Source organism: Culicoides brevitarsis, chromosome 1 (genome assembly GCF_036172545.1).
Source record: "Culicoides brevitarsis isolate CSIRO-B50_1 chromosome 1, AGI_CSIRO_Cbre_v1, whole genome shotgun sequence".
In the NCBI taxonomy this organism is placed as follows: domain Eukaryota; kingdom Metazoa; phylum Arthropoda; class Insecta; order Diptera; family Ceratopogonidae; genus Culicoides; species Culicoides brevitarsis.
In genome coordinates, this window is record NC_087085.1 from 16,199,801 (window position 1) to 16,217,384 (window position 17,584).

At 36.1% G+C, this 17,584-nt stretch overlaps 4 protein-coding genes across 6 annotated transcripts; 2 read left to right on the forward strand and 2 right to left on the reverse strand.

Moving 5' to 3' along the window:
• The first annotated feature begins 63 nt into the window (after nucleotides 1–63).
• LOC134836926 (protein phyllopod) lies at nucleotides 64–1,372 on the forward strand. Of its 2 annotated transcripts, XM_063852212.1 has the most exons (3): nucleotides 64–236; nucleotides 317–511; nucleotides 575–1,372. In XM_063852212.1, the coding sequence occupies exons 2-3, from the start codon at nucleotides 371–373 to the stop codon at nucleotides 1,355–1,357; spliced, it is 924 nt and encodes a 307-aa protein (XP_063708282.1). In that variant the 5' UTR covers nucleotides 64–236; nucleotides 317–370; the 3' UTR covers nucleotides 1,358–1,372. The 2 variants fall into 2 exon arrangements, with proteins under 2 accessions (XP_063708282.1, XP_063708281.1); XM_063852211.1 differs by having other exon boundaries at nucleotides 64–511.
• Nucleotides 1,373–2,885: 1,513 nt separating this feature from the next.
• LOC134827462 (polyadenylate-binding protein 4-like) lies at nucleotides 2,886–6,381 on the forward strand. Of its 2 annotated transcripts, none has more exons than XM_063840099.1 (5): nucleotides 2,886–3,059; nucleotides 3,239–3,438; nucleotides 3,555–3,564; nucleotides 4,411–5,625; nucleotides 5,682–6,381. In XM_063840099.1, the coding sequence occupies exons 2-5, from the start codon at nucleotides 3,256–3,258 to the stop codon at nucleotides 6,191–6,193; spliced, it is 1,920 nt and encodes a 639-aa protein (XP_063696169.1). In that variant the 5' UTR covers nucleotides 2,886–3,059; nucleotides 3,239–3,255; the 3' UTR covers nucleotides 6,194–6,381. The 2 variants fall into 2 exon arrangements, with proteins under 2 accessions (XP_063696169.1, XP_063696170.1); XM_063840100.1 differs by having other exon boundaries at nucleotides 5,703–6,381.
• Nucleotides 6,382–9,297: 2,916 nt separating this feature from the next.
• LOC134835672 (general transcription factor 3C polypeptide 3) lies at nucleotides 9,298–11,948 on the reverse strand. The gene is made up of 2 exons (XM_063850594.1): nucleotides 11,806–11,948; nucleotides 9,298–11,745 (listed from the first exon to the last, which is right to left on the reverse strand). The coding sequence occupies exons 1-2, from the start codon at nucleotides 11,869–11,871 to the stop codon at nucleotides 9,298–9,300; spliced, it is 2,514 nt and encodes an 837-aa protein (XP_063706664.1). The 5' UTR covers nucleotides 11,872–11,948.
• Nucleotides 11,949–12,391: 443 nt separating this feature from the next.
• Nucleotides 12,392–14,680, reverse strand: LOC134829479 (protein GPR107). Its single transcript, XM_063842561.1, has 8 exons — nucleotides 14,510–14,680; nucleotides 14,327–14,446; nucleotides 13,955–14,266; nucleotides 13,509–13,894; nucleotides 13,334–13,451; nucleotides 13,005–13,277; nucleotides 12,787–12,944; nucleotides 12,392–12,729 (listed from the first exon to the last, which is right to left on the reverse strand). Exons 1-8 carry the CDS (start codon nucleotides 14,588–14,590, stop codon nucleotides 12,591–12,593), a joined length of 1,587 nt encoding a protein of 528 aa, XP_063698631.1. The 5' UTR covers nucleotides 14,591–14,680; the 3' UTR covers nucleotides 12,392–12,590.
• Between the last annotated feature and the right edge of the window lie 2,904 nt (nucleotides 14,681–17,584).

Consider the following 17,584-nt stretch of genomic DNA (forward strand, 5'->3'; position numbering starts at 1 on the left):
GACTTGGGAATTTTACGCTAATTCAAATTTAATTGAGACGAATGAAGGTGATAAGTCCTTTAATAGCAAAGGATTGGACGGAAGCCTTAGAAAATCTCGAGATATTTTAGTGAAATTGATCTCCGGACATCCCGTAGCGATGTAAAACGACGAGAGACAGTGGTAGAATGGAGCGAATTGTCGTGAAAAACGAGTTTTGAACGGAAGCCTGTGACCAAAACATATTTTCTCTGTGTGTAAGTCGTCGACTTCTTGCACCTGCTGTTTTTTTATTGCATTGTGTGTGTCTGGAGAATAAATTAAAATCGATCTTCAGTCAAATTAAGTTCACACATCGCGTCGTGCACACGGAATACAGGTGGCAGCCAGCATGAACGACATTCAGAGACGTCTTACCTACAATACTTGTCTGATTTGTGGCATCCGCACAAGTCAACTGGTGAATATCTTCGAAGAAGGTCGCGGAGGTCCCAATTTGGTGGATGTTATCTACGAAAAGTACAATATCAAAGTAAGTTTTCTTTTCGCGTGCATGTAATTTTGAATAATTGACCTAAATTTCAATTTTTTTTAGGCTGAAAATGACACAGAAAAGTTCTTATGCTATAGCTGTAACAATTGGCTGATAAACTGGTGGTCGCTGCAACACAAGAACGATCAAGGGAACAATCAGGCACACTCGTCATCCAACTCGCCGTCAAAATCGGAGCGAAATCGCAATGAAAAACGCTACACGACGAACAAGACGACGGACCAAAAGGAGAACGAGCAACGACGGAGGCCGAATTTTCCGCTGGAGAGGGTGGTGGGGCGATCAGCAGGCAACAACAGGCAAGTTCTAGCCGATCTAGCACATCAAAATGCTGAAGTTGTCTCGTCAACGACAAATGACGACGACGACGACAACACGTTTGAACTGAAACGTCGCCAAAAACCTTATGCAAAAAAGTACAAGTGCAGCTATTGCAAAAGTCGCTTTGCCACAGCTGCATTGCGACAAGAGCACTTGCGACACGTGCACGACGAGAACGAGAACGCGCGAAAGTACATTCTCATGCCGAGTGATTCGACGGAAGACGAAGACATGACGACTTCCGCTCTCGTTGACGCCAATATCGTGGAAATGCTGAGGAAACAAGGCACTCTCATCACCCTCGAAAGCTCCAGCAGCCGAAATCGGAAACCAAGACCGCCCAAATGCACGAGTAGCGGCATCAGCAGCAACACAATTACCAAAAATCACAATAACGAAATCTTGTTAGCGTTCGATCGGGTCATTACCGAGGCCATAATGGCAAATTTAGATACATATTTGTTGTCCACGCAAGAGAATACTGGACTCCTTGTCTCGCCTTAGAACTTTTAGACATTTGTATTATATACTTATCATCTCTAAACTCACTCGTCGTTACCCATACCATTAAAAAAAAAACAAGAAAGTATTTAAGGTGACTAAATTTAATTATTTGATTTTTTGTCTCAACAGAATTTTGATAAATCAAGAGAAAAAATATATAATTTTTATCATGCCATTTTATAACTAATGATTTTAATTCGATATTTTTTTAAAATTAATTAATTAATTAATGGAAATAGAAATTCGTTACGTGACTAAAAATAATTTTATCTAAATTTTATGATTTTTTTTTGTATAAAAAATTTTTTCAGAAAATTTTTAAAATAATTTAGAAAAAAATTCCAGTAAATTTTAAAAAATTAAAAAAAAAAGTTTTAAAAATTTTTAAACAAATTTATTTTTTTTTAATTCAGAAAAATAAAAAAAAAACAAAATAATCATTAGATTAAAAATTTAAAAAAATATCAGAAAAGTATTTAAAAAAATTCATTTTTAAAATTTTCACCCTTAATTTTTTTTTTAATCAAAATGAGATCAAAAAAGTCATAATTAATTAAATTTAAGCACCTTTAAAAGAGAAAGAAGGAAAAGTATTTAAAGATGAGAAGGATTTATATTTAAAAAAATAGTAAAAAAAAAAAGTATTTTGAAAAATTGTGTCTAAACAGTTGATCTCAGACGGAAATTAGATTAAATGTGTATGTTAAGTTTCATCATTACAAATATTATTATTACTTATTATGTAGTCTAGAGAAAGGTCGTCGTAAAATTAGTTAGTGACAGAAAAGACAAAGAAGCAGAGAGAGAAACCAACTAAATACATTCCATTTTTTTTTCGTTGTTACTTAGCTACTTAGATAGAAATATGTTAGGAATTATTTTATTATGATTATCCACTCAAGCCAAATAACTCTTAAAAAATAGAACGGGCCTCAGACCACGTGAACTCCTAAATTTAGAGAAAAATAGTTCGGGAAACGTTCTCGTTGGTTTTGAGATCCCGAGAAAAAAAATTACCAGGAAGGATCTCATTGTGTTTGCCATGAATTTTTTTCATTAAATTAATTAAAATTTTACCTAAAAATAAGTGTTCTGAAATTTCATCATCATCATGTAAAATTTAAGGTTTTAAAAAAATGAATAAATGTAATTTGTTGAGCACCTTCATTCATTATTATTATAAAATATATACATAAAAATTAGATGAAAAACTGAAAAATTTTCCTTTGAGCAAGCCATGACTTTGAAATTTCCTTCAGTTTTCTGTTACCTTCGTTATTGATTAGTTGTTGCCTCTAAAAAACAAGAAAATTCGCTTAAAAATTGTTAAATTATTATGAAATATCAGTGAAAAACGAAATTCAAAAGGAAAAAAGTAAGAAAATTTAAAAATTTTCGGCGTTATTCATCAAATTTTAATCCCCGCTTTGTTTTTAACATCATTAATGGATGACGCCAACTGCCTTCACGCTAATTCAATGCATTTTGACAGTTGCGTGACGTTCGAAATTCAGTCGCCATTCGTCGCCTAAGGTGTGAAGTTGTTAAATTTCTCATAAAACACAACTTCGTCACTTTTTGTGCTAAAAAAACAATAAAAAAATAAAAAAAATACAAAAAAAATTAAAAAAATACAAAAAATAACCAAAAAAAATCGAAAAAATTGTAAAAAGCCAGAAAATTAGCTCATATTAATTTTCGCGTGAGTCATACTTCCCTCTCGCGCGCGTGTGTGTGTGTATACGTGCTGCATACAAACGCGCTAGGGGTTTTTTCTTTCAAATTCCTTTTCTTTTTATTAATTTTTGTCACTTTTAATTTGTGGCATTTTCAAAAGTGATGCAAAAGTGATACGAAAAAAAAAATGTTTTTTTCCCGCAGATTTTGATTGTTAAGGAATGGCTATTTCGCAACCAAACTATCAAATGGCCTCCCTTTATGTTGGAGACTTGCACCATGATATTACCGAAGCAGCACTCTTCGAAAAATTCTCGACTGCTGGGCCAGTTTTGTCGATCCGTGTCTGTCGTGACTTGATTACCAGACGTTCTCTCGGATATGCGTACATCAATTTCCAACAGGTAAGGGAAATTTTGTCGTCTCGCCAGTTCGCCCATGTTCTAACATGCAATTTTCTTCTATTTTCATCAAAAATCACTCAATTGCTGCGTTGCTGCCTCGTGTTGCATCACAACAGCCCGCTGATGGTGAGTAAAACGGAGTCGTTTCCCCCCAAAAACGATGCGAGAAATTTATTTTCCTCTTTTGTCCACGTGTTCACATAACAACTCGTGCGTGTGTCGATTTGTATGAACGTTATACGGGCGACGCCATATTTGTTTCTGATTTAAATGCAGTTTCTCTTTGGCCACACACACTAATTTTTCGTATTGCATCACATTACGTGTAATTTGTTGCCGTTTTATCCTTGAGGATGTGCTTAATTAAATAATGCGATGCATTTATTGCGTTCCAGAAAAGCGAAAAATTATTTATCGTGCCTCAAGACACATAAAAAGTAGTTGAAATGGTCGAATTTCATTGTTTTTTCGTGTAAAAATGCTCTGGTGACATTGGATGTCGAGTCAAGATACTCCGTCGTCAATGCCATTCCATATACAAAACCAATAATTTCACTTGCCCTTTCGATAATTTCTCGCGATTGACCATATATGTGGAATATTTCACATACACACGAGCATACATACTTCAATTACATGTTTTTGTTGAAGAGAAAAAAAATGTGAAAGGCAACAACTGGTTTTTTTTTCGTCGTTGCCTACTACAACTATTTATTAATACGCAATTCGAGTGTTTTACAACAAAAGTTTCTGTTGGAATTGTGTTATCTGCATAGCATGCGATAAGAAATGATTCTGATTGGAGACCAGCATTGTCTTATCAGCAACGGAAACTCATGAATGTTTAAAAAAATATTTTCTCCAAATGACGAATTAATGCGTTTCAAACGAGTTTTGTATGTGAGACACGCAATTTTCGCAGCGTACTTGACCCAATTTGCTCATTTTTTGTTTTTATTTAATTTTTTACAGCTGAACGTGCGTTAGACACGATGAACTTTGACACCATGAAAGGTCGTCCCATCCGTATTATGTGGTCGCAACGCGATCCCTCACTCCGTAAATCGGGCGTTGGAAACGTTTTCATCAAAAATCTCGACAAAACAATCGACAACAAAGCCATGTACGACACGTTCTCGGCCTTCGGTAACATCTTGTCGTGCAAGGTAGCGCAAGACGCCGACGGTCAATCGAAGGGCTACGGATTCGTACATTTCGAGACAGAGGAAGCCGCCAACATGTCAATTGAGAAAGTCAATGGCATGTTGTTGAACGACAAAAAGGTATTCGTAGGACGCTTCATTCCGCGCAAGGAACGCGAAAAGGAATTGGGCGAAAAAGCAAAATTATTCACGAATGTGTACGTGAAGAACTTTGGTGACGAGCTCACGGACGAGAAATTGAAGGAAATGTTCGAAAAGTATGGACCAATCACGAGTCACAAAGTCATGACGAAGGAAGGCAAATCCCGCGGATTCGGTTTTGTGGCGTTCGATGATCCCGAAGCCGCCGAAAAGGCTGTCGAAGACTTGAACGGCAAGGAATTGGGTGACGGAAAGATTTTGTATGTGGGACGTGCACAAAAGAAGAACGAACGTCAGATGGAATTGAAGCGTCGTTTCGAGCAACTGAAGATTGAGCGTTTGAACCGTTATCACGGCGTCAATTTGTACGTCAAGAATCTCGATGACACCATCGACGATGAGCGTCTCCGCAAGGAATTCACGACATTCGGCACCATCACATCCGCCAAAGTCATGTCGGAAGATGGGCGCTCCAAGGGATTCGGTTTCGTTTGTTTCTCGTCACCCGAGGAAGCCACAAAAGCCGTTACCGAAATGAATGGGCGCATCTGCGGAAGCAAGCCGTTGTACGTTGCCTTGGCACAACGCAAGGAAGATCGTAAAGCTCACTTGGCATCGCAATATATGCAACGCGTCACAAATATGCGCATGCAACACATGGGACAACCCTTCATTCCTTCAAACACTGGTGGATACTTTGTGCCGACAATTCCGCAACCGAATCGTTTCTTCGGACCACAAGTTGCTTCAATCCGTACGACACCGCGTTGGGCATCGCAACAACCCCAAGTTCGTCCCGCAACTGCCGCTCAAGGCGCCAACGTTGCCGGAGCTGCTGGCTATCCAAATGCCATGGTTGCCACAAATGCCGGATATCGACCAGGTAAGCTTTATCCCTAAACCCTACTTTTGTGGACATTCAAATCTACAATGTTTCAGGTACCGCTTCCCGTACCCCAGGTCAAGCAGGCGCTCAAAATGCTGCGATGCGTGGTCAAGCGCGTCCCATTACCGGGCAACAAGGCGCCGCCGCCATCAGTACGCAACCCCGCCAAGTTATTACACAACCAGCAGGCAACCAACAACGCAGCAACTACAAATACACGCCAAACATGCGCAATCCCCCGACTCAATTGCCCATGGGACAGGCACAACAAGTACCGCAGCAAGCTGTCCTCGTCAAGGGTCAGGAACCTTTGACGGCATCGATGTTGGCATCGGCGCCACCTGCCGACCAAAAACAAATGTTGGGCGAACGCTTGTTCCCGCTCATCGAGCAAATGCACTCGTCGTTGGCTGGCAAAATTACCGGCATGTTGCTCGAAATCGATAACTCCGAGTTGTTGCACATGTTGGAGCACAGCGAGGCACTTATGACGAAGGTCGACGAAGCTGTTGCCGTCTTGCAAGCTCACCAAGCCAAACAAAATGTACAAGGCAAAATCGAATAGACGTCCACCTAACGCATCAACCATCATCATCCATTAGCAGCGATTCAACCAAAAAATGTATGAAAATCTTTATTTTAAATTGTAGTCGAAGATCTAAACGCATACATTAGAACCCCCCCTCACCCTTCTCAAGTAAATTTTACGGGATTTCGATAACCAAATTTGACAAATTTTCACTGTTTTTTTTTTACACAAAATAAATATTTTTGACCCTTGATTAGATAGATAGTAATAATGAACTATTAAATGAAATGAAAAATAGACAAATTCTCAAAAATAGAGTCGTAGACATATGAAACGTAAAAATAATAAATGGGAAACATAACAAAAAAAAAATAATTTTGATTCAAAGTGGAAAAACGGAATATTTGTTTAAAAGAAAATTTCTACTTTGAAATCTCTTAGGTTAAAAAAAAAACATTTTTTTTTAAGAAAAAACACACAAATTTATGTCAAAAGTACATATATTACACTTTAGAAATCGTCAGCATTTTATAGATATTTGTTAATTTTGAATATGCGACGACTTTTCATTTTTATTTAAATCGAATCCCAAACCATTTTCAACTTACTATTATTATAATAATGGACCTTGAACTTTTTAATAGAAGAAATTTAATAAATAAAAAAAAAAAATACAAAAATATGGATTAGAAAAAGAAAAAAAAAATGACGAAAGAGCAACTCTGCAATTTTTTGATTTAAAACAAGAACGTAAAAAAACATCGGTTATAAAACCTTTTTTTAAAAAACAAACAAAACAAAAAAGCAAAAAAATGTCACATGTGAAAGGCGACCGCATGATGATGAAGAAAAATTATAAAAAATACAAATAAAAAAAAAATGAAAAATTTAAACAAAAAAACTGCAAAAATATGCATCGTGATTGTCGCCGCTGCAATAATTTCTTGCAATGAATCCGAAGAAGAAGAAGAAAAGCACTCATTGCGTTGCAGCATGAAAAAATCAATCGTCAGTCACGTTGCAGCAAAAAATTACTATAAAATAAAATACACATAAAATATAAAAATATTAAAAAAACCCTTCAAAAAAATTGTAAAATTAATAAAAAATGAATCATTTTTTGGATGACTATTCACTTTAATCACGCAAGTTACGATAAAAGTAGGAATGCACTCAAATTATGATTCGCCTTAAATATAAGAATAAAATTAAATATTGGGGATTAGCTTATAATACATTAAAAATATTATGCATCTATCAATATTTAATGGAAAAAAAATATAAAAAATATTGTAACCACAAAAACGTCGACTTTCTGTCTTTTTCTGAATGAAAAAAAAAAATTAAAAGGACAGCAGAAAATAAAAACTTTAATGACAAAGTAATTATTTTCACATAAAAAGTCACATTTTATTTTTATTTAAATTTTTTATTTTAAAATTAGTGGCACTGACAACGAGTAGAAGCAAAAGACTTGAATTTTCTCTCTGATAAAGGCCATCAAAATTATTATTATATATAAAAAAAATATAAAAAAAACAAAAAAAAATAATTACACATGAGATGCACTCCATCTCACGCCAAAACACAAAAAGAAAAGAAAATTACAGAAAAATACCAATAAAATTCATTTCAAATGAATCATTTCTATCAAAAAAAAGAAAAAAATCATCCGTATCTAAACAAATTTTCAATTAAAAAAAATATTTTGTTATCTTATTATTAATAATTATTATCCAGTTTATTAAAAAAATAGTCAAATTTTTCTTTGCAGCGATTTGCACACCATTTGTTCCATTATTCGTTTTGTTTAAAAATAAATAAAAACAACAAAAAAAACAATTTCTTATCAAAAACAAAAAAAAAACGTATATGACAAATAAATAAAAAATTATAAAAAAAAATATTATTGAACTTTAAATACGAAACATCAGGATTTAAGGATTTTATAAATTTTGACTTGATTTTAATTGAGTTTTTAATTTATTAAAAAAAAATTATAATAAATAAGAAGATTGTAATGATTTTTACATTTCAGAATAAAGGATTCAGTTCAATAAAAAAAAATCTTGTTTTATTTTTTTTACAAAATTATTTATTTAGTAACGAGGTGCATTAAAATTAATGCATTGGCGAAATTTTGGTAAGTCGTTGTAACTGAAGCGATTGCATTCTTCTTGTCGTAATGCGTACAACGAAAGGTCTTGAAGTCCAAAAATTGTCGGAGGAGGTTCAGGTTCGGATTCTTCCTCGTGAAAGTCTTGCGCTGTTGGTCCGTCGATTTGTTGCGACGACAAAAAAGGTCTTTGTACGCTTTCAGGCGTTGATTGTTGCACCGGATATTCAACGTTGAACGATGGGATTGTCGTTGGATAGTCATCTGATGGTAAAACAGCCAAAGGAGGCAAAATTTCACTTTGTACGGGCACTAATTCACAATCATCCGTATCCGATTCATGATCGGAATACAAATCGAAGGCTGGCGGTCTCGGTTTCAGTTCTTGAGACTCGACAGGCGTTTGTGTTTCGTCAATTGGCTCGAACGAGCCCCATGGATTTGCCTTGAATTTGATGACAGTTACTTCGTCGCCGCGGCGTTGTCGTTTTTTCTTCCGTTTGAAGCGTTTGGCGGTGCTGGCAGGCGGAACAGTGGGCGGCAGAGGCTGTTCAAGCTTATCGGGATGCAGATAAACGTGAGTTTTGCCAGATTTGAGGAATAAACGGAAGATTTCGGAGCGCACGAGGAAATCCTCTACGGAGCATCGTCGAAATTGCCAGCAATCTGTTGAAAGGTCTCGTTGATGGTTTGTTTTGTAGCGACTTTCTAAGGTTTCGACGAGAAGAGATTGATCCCAGCCATTTTGCAGTAGAATTTGCTTGATATTTGATTGAATTGTCTCCAAATCAAGAGATTCAGAGTCCATTGCGGTGTTCAAAATTATGTTTGTTTACATTTTTCTTGCGTTATTAAGTAAAAAAGTGATTATAAGGTTAAGTCATGTCTGTCCGTTACTCATTCTAAGACAAAAAATTAAATTTTTCCCTAATTTTATAGCTTTTTGGAAGTGAAAAACTCTTTAAATGCACTAAAAATGTTCAAAATTTTGAGAAAAACTCAAATTTAAGTTTAAAAAAGATTTTTATATTACAATGTTGTCATACAAATACTTCCTCGCCAGATCATAATTTCCACTTGCTTTGTAAATTAAATGAATATTATAAGCAATTTCCGCTTTTAATGATAAATATTGTGGATATTTTCGTGTCCATTCATTTTCCGCCTCCAGCGCCTTCTGATAATTGTCCAGAGCTAAACTCACCAAGCCCAATTGGTGAAACATTCGTCCAAAATTGTAATAAACTTCCTGACTGGCTTCCGGCTCCCTCAGCTTTCGATATTCTTCCATGTAGGCAATTACTTGTGTCATCACCGAATGTTTCTTCGCCGAATATTTCTGACAAGCGATGTTCGTTAAAGTGACTCCGATCAAAAGGGGCAAAATCGGATCTTTGATGTCTTTGTACAGTGCAATGTAGTCGTTCATGGCGTACTTGTAAGAGCCTGACGTGAGATAATTGTTGCCCTGAATGATATTCACGTATTGCGGGACGTCATATTTGGAAAAAGTTCGTGATACGAAACGGATGTACCGAATATCGTCGGCATTTTGGATGATTTGGTTGAAAATATTCCACAAACGTTTATTTTTCATGTCTTTTGCGAGATATTCTTTGCCCAAGGCGTATCCAAAATTGTAATCGCGCGAGTACAGACACGATAAAAATGCTAAAAATTCAATTTCTTTCTGATATGACACGAGACGTTTCGAGAAAAATATCGTAAAAACGATTTTTTGTAGTTTTTCGAACATTTTCAGCGTGTAACATGCCTTAAGAACGTCCAACAGTAAATTCCATTCCTGTTCCGCAGACGGTTCGAGATCAGAATGACCGAATTCCAGTGTGTCAAGGTCCTCCAGAGGCTCACAACGACTTTGACGCATGTCCTTGAGCATTTGTATCCTGCTGGAATAGCGTTGAATACAAACTGCCTGCATTTCCTGACGATTCCTTAGTTTATAGCAATGTCTCGAAAGCAGTAAAAATCCATTTTCGATGAGATCTTTGTGTCGTCCGATCTCTTTGAACAGCAAACATCGTTCATACAGCACTCCCGGATCAATAACGCCACTTTCGGGACTTTGGTATAACGCGTCGAGAGCTTCGTCGAATTCGCCCTTTTGTTTCAGCAACGCCGCCAATGTGAGACGTGCTCCCAAATGTTGCGCCAAATTTATCACGCACCGATAAGAGGAAATCGCATCAGCTAGATTTCCGATCGCTCGATGACAATCGGCATGACGCAACCAAACAGCTGCCAAACTGTAATTTGTACTTTGAACGAGTGGTGTGAGCAATTTCAAGGCATACTCGAATTTTTCTTCCTTCATGAGGGCTTCGGCGACATCGAGGTAACAATCGCCGGCATCTTCGATGTCAATTTTGTCAAAAATGTGTTGAATCAGTTGATCGAGCAAATTAAAGCAACGCAAGTGAATGAGAGAAACGATCAGTTTTGATTGAAAATCGAGAATTAGCTCGTCTGGAATTGAAATTGACTCTACAGAAACTTCCTTTTTGCTTGAAGTTTTGGCGAAAACGATTTTAACTTGAGTATGCGAACAAAGAACGTCAATGGCTCTCTTGTAGGCCTCAGTTTCGATTAAAAGCTCGAGAAAAAGATTCAAATCTTCCAATTTGAAGAGCTTTGGGACTTTTTTATAAGCCACCTCTATCACATTCAGCGCGCTTGAAACATTTTTCTCCTCATGGAACTTCATAGCGACTTTTTTCGCGATTTGTATCAAAAAATCTCCCTTTTCCGCCGGAATATGAGGCACCAAGGCATGATAACACCGAAACGCATGCTTTTCCTCGCCGATACTCTCCAACAACTCTATTCTCTTCAGTCGATTCTCGAAATTTCGTGGTTCTGCCTTGATTGCCTTCGAATAACACGTGATGGCTTTCTTCACTTCGCCCTGTTCGATCAAAAACTCCGCCACACGGATCCACTGATCGACGTCGCCGGGATTCAAATGCGCCGCAATCAAGCTAAATTGCGTATATTTGTCGACATCGCGTCCCTCGTAGATTTGGGCGAGTGTGAGAAACGGTTCCGGCGCAAAAGGTTCCTCTTTGATGATTTGCAGGCAGAATTTCTCAGCTAAATCGGTTTCGCCACGAGCGAAACACAAGTTTGCTTGTCCCATTAGGCCTTGCAGTGCGGGCGGGAGGAATTTTTTCAAACGTTTTCCCCAACGCGCTTGATCGCTGATGTTTGTGGAACTGCTACTGGCCTTTCCCTTGCTTTTGGGAGCACTTTCTTTCTCGGCATCGCCATCTAAATCGATGTCCATGTCGATATCATCGAGATTCGGTGCCAGACCGCCCAAATCGCCGCTAACGAGTTTCCGTAGGAGGTCTTCGCCGCCAATTATCTCATCGATAGATCGTGAATCGGCGGTACGAGATGTCGAGGGAAGTTGTTTCGATGTTGAAGGAAGTGAAATTTCCATGTCAATTGGCTAAAATTAATAAAAAATTAAGGAAAATTAAAGAGAAAATCTTGAATTTTGATAATTTACCTCATCCTCGTCGTATGGAACATTTTCCAAATCTAAATATGGAATACTATCGTCACTATCTGACATTTTATTTTGTATTTTTTAAAGGAATTTCGCTTAAAATCTTCAATTTTTCACATTTCTCGTGTTATTGTTTACATTTTTGTAACTCACGGCACTCACAGTAACTCATGGCACTCACAGTAACTCACGGCACTCAATGAGTGTTTGCCCCAGTGCAAAAAAAAGAAACATGCCCCAAGTGACAAACAACGACTTCTGACCGGCCCCAGGTGACAATCAAATGTCGGTACGTGACCCAGTTCACAGAAAATGGTTTTGTACATTTCCCAGCTCACAGAAAAAAATTCTGTACAAACACTATGCTCACATACGGGTTTCTGTAGCGACGTACAGACATCATCGTACCGTGTATGTGTATAGAAACAGGCATCCAGCCTGGAATAATGGAAGCGATATTGGAAATCATGGAAGGATTTTTAACATTTTTGGTGTAAAATTTTAGAATTTTTTAAATTTTTTCACCTAAAACTAATGATTTTATGAAATTTTTGGATTCAAGACCATAAAAAATCCCAAACTTTTGTTAATTGTTCTTTATTTTTCAAATACCAGCTTACAAACTAGAAAATTGGGAGGATAGGCATTGACTAAAGCTACAATCTTTGCAAATAATCATCTAAATATTATGTCTACATTGGGTTGGTTGCTTCATCATTTAGTTTTTTTGAAAAAAATCACAAGAGGTTCGGCGCAGTTCGTTGTCTTCTTTGCATTAATTTAGCTTAATCATACTCATGACTAGACTCTCGTTTGCTAATTAAGTTTTCCCGCTCGTCCTCATTGTGCTCCACAATTGTCGACGTTTGCTGCGTTCTGTTTGTTACTTTGCTCAAGCCTTCTGTGATGCCGGATTGCGTGAGGCTACAAACAAAAATTTATTGAAAATTCAATTTTTTTAATGAAAAATTATTTTCTTACATCTCGACTTCGGATTCATCGTCATCTGTGTCGCCCATCGTAAAGTAGGGATGCTGCGAAACAGGTCGGAATTTGTAACCCGTCAACACGAAAAATATAAAAGTGGCCATTTCTCGGAAAAATTCATCGAGCCATGCATATTGGAATGCTACGGTTATCTAAAAAAAACGTAAAATTTTATCAATTATTGCCGATAAGGTGATAAAAAAATTACTTACTTTTAAGAGGTAAATGATGATACGCGTGAAATAAATATAACAGACGATCATTATGTAAAATTGTCGGAATAACTTGAGTTTTCGGAGATTTATTGCTGCTTTGCCATCCGTTGCCGATGCATCCTGTAAATGTCTGATGGACCAAACCACGGGGAATAAGATGCAACCGCAACAAAGTAAATCTACGAGAATAAAAATGTCACGCCATGTACTATGTTCTTTGTCTCCTTCTTCACTTTCAGCAATTATGATCTCTGCGACGTTGGCGAGGACCTAAAATTTTAAATTTTAAAATTTTAATTGATTTTTAGAAGAAAAGATGAAATTACTTGTAATGGAATAACAATCATGAACAATTTTTTGTCCTTATCTGCCAAAATGTGTTTAATAAATGTCCAACCGGTGCCAATTAGGATGATGGTGACGAACAAAACAGCACCTTTGATCCTAAAAAATGTCAAAAATTGTTAAAAACTTATTTAAAAACATGAAATTTTGACTTACAAATGTGTAATGTAATATAAAACGGCCCACGTTTCAACATGTTCTCCCTTAATTTGAATAAAATGGAAATTGATGGCATGAAACATGAGCGATAATGCCTTCAAAAATACAAGGACTGCCATTAAATAGTGAATTTTGAATACGGGATGCTTGGTACGACGCAAAATAAACAACCAAAAGAGCGCACTCAAGAAAAACAGGAACGACATGATGAAATAAAGGGCTGGCAATGGCATTTCTCCAGCCGACAAGTAATTTCCAAAGTTACTTTCTTCCAAATCGAGATTGAACGATGCGATATTGCCAGCTGTCACGTAATTCGGGCAGTTGTGAAAGTACAAGTTGTATAAACCTTCTTGCAATTTGTTGTCGACATACATTGTGAACTACAAAAAAAAAAATTAAAATTAAAAAAAAAAATATTTTAAAAAATTGTAAATTCTTACGTTGAAACTGTAATACACAAAAGGTCCATCAGGTCTGGCCACCATTGGGATCGGTTCATATTTAATTCCGCTGGATTCTGTTCCCGCAACATGAATCGGCTCAATTTCCTTGTTATCCGACTTGATACGAACATTTGGCCAGTCAGCGGAAGCTTCCACTTTCAACTCGTTACGTGTCATATTCATCGAAAACAAGACGATTGGACCGTGATTTTGCGAGGCAGCTGGTTCCTTGAGGATGCAGTGATCTTGATGCGTGTCCAGATAAGGATTCATCGCGTCACTCGCTGTTTTGTCCAGAGAAAATCCAAACTACGAAACGAAAATTTTAAAAATTATATGGAAGAAAATTTTTTGAAAAATTTGACTCACAGTGGTCACCATTTTTGTATCAAGATCTGGTTCGGTGCGAAAGTCTGACAATCTAACATCGAGAACTCCGCCAGCATAAAAGCCAAAACTGCTCAGTGGAATGTATTGTCGCATATCATCCTGCAGCCAAAAAAGGGAAAACATGAAATCTCGGAAAATTCTTTGTTGTCTGAAAATTCTTACCCTGATCTCCAAATGGTGCTTTCGAGCACTTGTTAAAGCTATCCATAGTAGAAGGAATAAACCGGTGCACAGTCTCCGCATTGCAAGCTATGAATTTTGTATAAAAAGTCGCGGAATCCTCTGAAAAATATCCTTTTTTTTTCTTTTCAATTTTCGTAAATTTTCAATGTTTTGACAGAAATCTATCGCGTGTGCACTGGGTTTCTCGGATGAAAATGAGACGAATGAAAGTGATAAAATAGCGCCATCTGCATTCGTAGTGGCCGTTACGGGAACTAAAACAGCGCCATCTGCATGATCGACGCCATTTTAGACGCTTGCAAGAAAAAATCATAAAATATCAAGAAAAACCTTCGAAAATTCATCAAAAACTGCAGAAAAATGGAAAAATCAAACAAAAAGACTCTTTTGATCGAAAAATTCAAACATCAAAACACTTTTTTCAACGATTTACCAGCAGTGGTAAGACTTTTTTTCAAAATTTCAACCGAACTTACTAAAATATTTCCCAATTTCACAGCTAAAATACCAAATTTTGGACTTTCTTGATGCCTTATCGTTGAAAAAGTGTCGCTTGCTGAACAAACTTTTCCTCAATTTGATCAATAGTTGCGAGAAATACAACAAATATTGGATTCTGGATGTTTCTTGTTGGCCAGTTACTGCAAATCAAGCATTTGTTCAACTTTACATGAATTCCGGAATGAATTTCGAACGTTTCATTGGCCATACAACTACATTCACTTTCATCCCGGAATTTTTCGCAAAATTAGGCAAAACCGTCAAATACATTGAAAACTTACCTTTTGAACGAATGGATCGCAAAACAACCGAACTGATGATCAAAACTTTCGACAAAGTTGAGGACTTGAAACTGGACGACAATTTTTTGCTGTGCAACATGCGTCGTTGGCAACTAGTTTGGCCAAGTGTGAAACGCGTCACCATACTTGGCTCACGGAAAGTCAAAAAATACGAAGGAGATTATTCCGAATTTCCAAACGTCGAAGAAATTAACGTTAGTTTTAAGAATTTAATGAAAAAGCCAGGGATTTATTTGGTCAAAACGTGTCCCAGCAAGATCACTGGAATCAAAGACAAACGAATCGATACTTTTTTCGGCGAAAATTTCATGAAATCGATTTATAAAATTCCTGATTTGACCTTGAAACGGCTCAAATTGCGTCACGATGACGTGAATAAGAAGTTTTTGGAACGTCAAACGGGAATTGTATCCTACCAAATTCATGTTACTTTGAAAGACGAGTTCATCCAACCACTTCCGCAGTGCATCAATCAATCGAATGTCCATTCGGTGAATGTTGAGATCAAAAGAGACACCAAGTTTGACATGAAATGGCTCAAAAACATGCCGAACTTGAAAAAATTTGGTCTACAGTTGCGCCGAAAATTTCATTGTGACTGTGCTTCTTGTGGAAATGTGTCGTGTTTCCTGAAAACTCACGATGTTTTAACTTATAATGACGTAACTTCACTTGCCCTCAACTTCAATTCAGTTTCCGAAGCCTGCTTGAAGTGCGTTCGAACTTTACTCAAATCTTTTCCTTTTTTGAATAAACTTCGTATCGAGAATTTTGAATTCGATTTTTGTCACTTTTGGAAGATGATTCATCAAGTACTCAAGAAAACTGGAGCTTCTAAAAGTTTGACGAAATTTACTATGAGAACAAATTCAGATGTAACTGACATAAAAATTAATTGCGAGGATTACAAATATTTCAAAGTCATGACTCACTTGCCAAATCTGAAGGAACTTGAGCTAGAAATGTATCATAAAGGCCTTTCACAAAATTCGCTCAAGACTTTTTGTGACAAATGTCCCAATTTGAAGAAATTAGTTTTCGGCATCGGACGAGAATTTGACTTTGAGCTTAGCGGATTTCTCATTCATCAGTTAAAATATTTGAAGACGCTGACAATTACGGATTGGAGATCAGAAGACGAAATGGATCCATATGAGGAAGAAGATTTACATACAGAAAAAGAGCTTGATTTAGAAATTTTTGCAAATGTTGATGTGATTCAGGGCTTGTTAATGGTTCCCTTAAAACTTTGGGTAAAAATTATTATTATTTTTTTTTTAATTTTTTAAAATTATTTCAATTTATTTTTAGTATTTAGAACTTTCGATACGTTGTGAGAGGAAGGATGTCTTTCAATTGTTCGAAAAATTTCCATCTTTGAAAGGTGTAACAGTTTTAGAGATGCAAGGAGAAATGCCAATCCATCATCGAGTCGCTCGTACGGAATATTTTGAAGACTTGCAGAAGAAGGAGGCTGATGAAAATTGAAAATTAATTTTGAATGTTGATAATTTACTAGAATTTAATTGACCAAACTTGAAAAATTAACAAATTTTAGATTAGAAAAATTACGTTGCATGTAAAAATGTTAGAAAAATTTCATTGAATTTCGATTTAATTCAAGTAAATTCGGTACTTTGATGAAAATTGTTCAAAAAATTCCATAAAAATAGAAAAATCGATTCTATTTGAATATTTTTTTAAAAAACGGTTTGTAAATGTTTTGGCATTGATGAGAAAATTAAAAAAAAAATACGTTTTCAAAACTGACAAAATTTATTTCAAACAGAAAAAAAATATTTTAACTAATTACAATTTACAAAAAGGCCACATAAAGGTTTAGTTTCTTTCGTAAGCCATCGTTCAATTATTTGGATAATATTTTTTTATTTAAATAATTTAATTTTAATTAAATAATTTTTCTGCTTTTTATATTTTCAGCTTCGTAAATTCCTTCTCATTGATAAAATCATTAGAAATAAAAAAAATCAGCAACAAAACCTATAAAAATGAAGAAAAAAATTAAAGTCCACAAAAGATTATTTGAAAAATCGTTTATAAACTTACCAAAATATTAAGAAAAATTCAAAAAATATTTCAAAAAATTTCATTTTTGACATTGGAGTGAAGAAAAATAATCAAGTAATGATTCCCGTTAAGCCTTCAGGAGTGTCAAAGAACAAAAATTGCCAAATTCCAAATCTCTGATGTTCAAAGAACGACGCACGACGAAAGTAAACTACGATTGCAA

What these genes read in the sequence shown, in the direction of transcription:
- LOC134836926 (XM_063852211.1), top strand. Translation starts at nt 371, where the DNA reads ATGAACGACATTCAGAGACGTCTTACCTACAATACTTGTCTGATTTGT. An exon ending in ACGAAAAGTACAATATCAAA is followed by an intron (nt 512 to 574) that starts GTAAGTTTTCTT and finishes AATTTTTTTTAG; the next exon opens with GCTGAAAATGACACAGAAAA.
- LOC134827462 (XM_063840099.1), top strand. Translation starts at nt 3,256, where the DNA reads ATGGCTATTTCGCAACCAAACTATCAAATGGCCTCCCTTTATGTTGGA. An exon ending in AAATGCCGGATATCGACCAG is followed by an intron (nt 5,626 to 5,681) that starts GTAAGCTTTATC and finishes ACAATGTTTCAG; the next exon opens with GTACCGCTTCCCGTACCCCA.
- LOC134835672 (XM_063850594.1), bottom strand. Translation starts at nt 11,871, where the DNA reads ATGTCAGATAGTGACGATAGTATTCCATATTTAGATTTGGAAAATGTT. An exon ending in TTCCATACGACGAGGATGAG is followed by an intron (nt 11,746 to 11,805) that starts GTAAATTATCAA and finishes TATTAATTTTAG; the next exon opens with CCAATTGACATGGAAATTTC.
- LOC134829479 (XM_063842561.1), bottom strand. Translation starts at nt 14,590, where the DNA reads ATGCGGAGACTGTGCACCGGTTTATTCCTTCTACTATGGATAGCTTTA. An exon ending in AGCACCATTTGGAGATCAGG is followed by an intron (nt 14,447 to 14,509) that starts GTAAGAATTTTC and finishes TTTTGGCTGCAG; the next exon opens with GATGATATGCGACAATACAT. An exon ending in TGATTGTTATTCCATTACAA is followed by an intron (nt 13,278 to 13,333) that starts GTAATTTCATCT and finishes TTAAAATTTTAG; the next exon opens with GTCCTCGCCAACGTCGCAGA.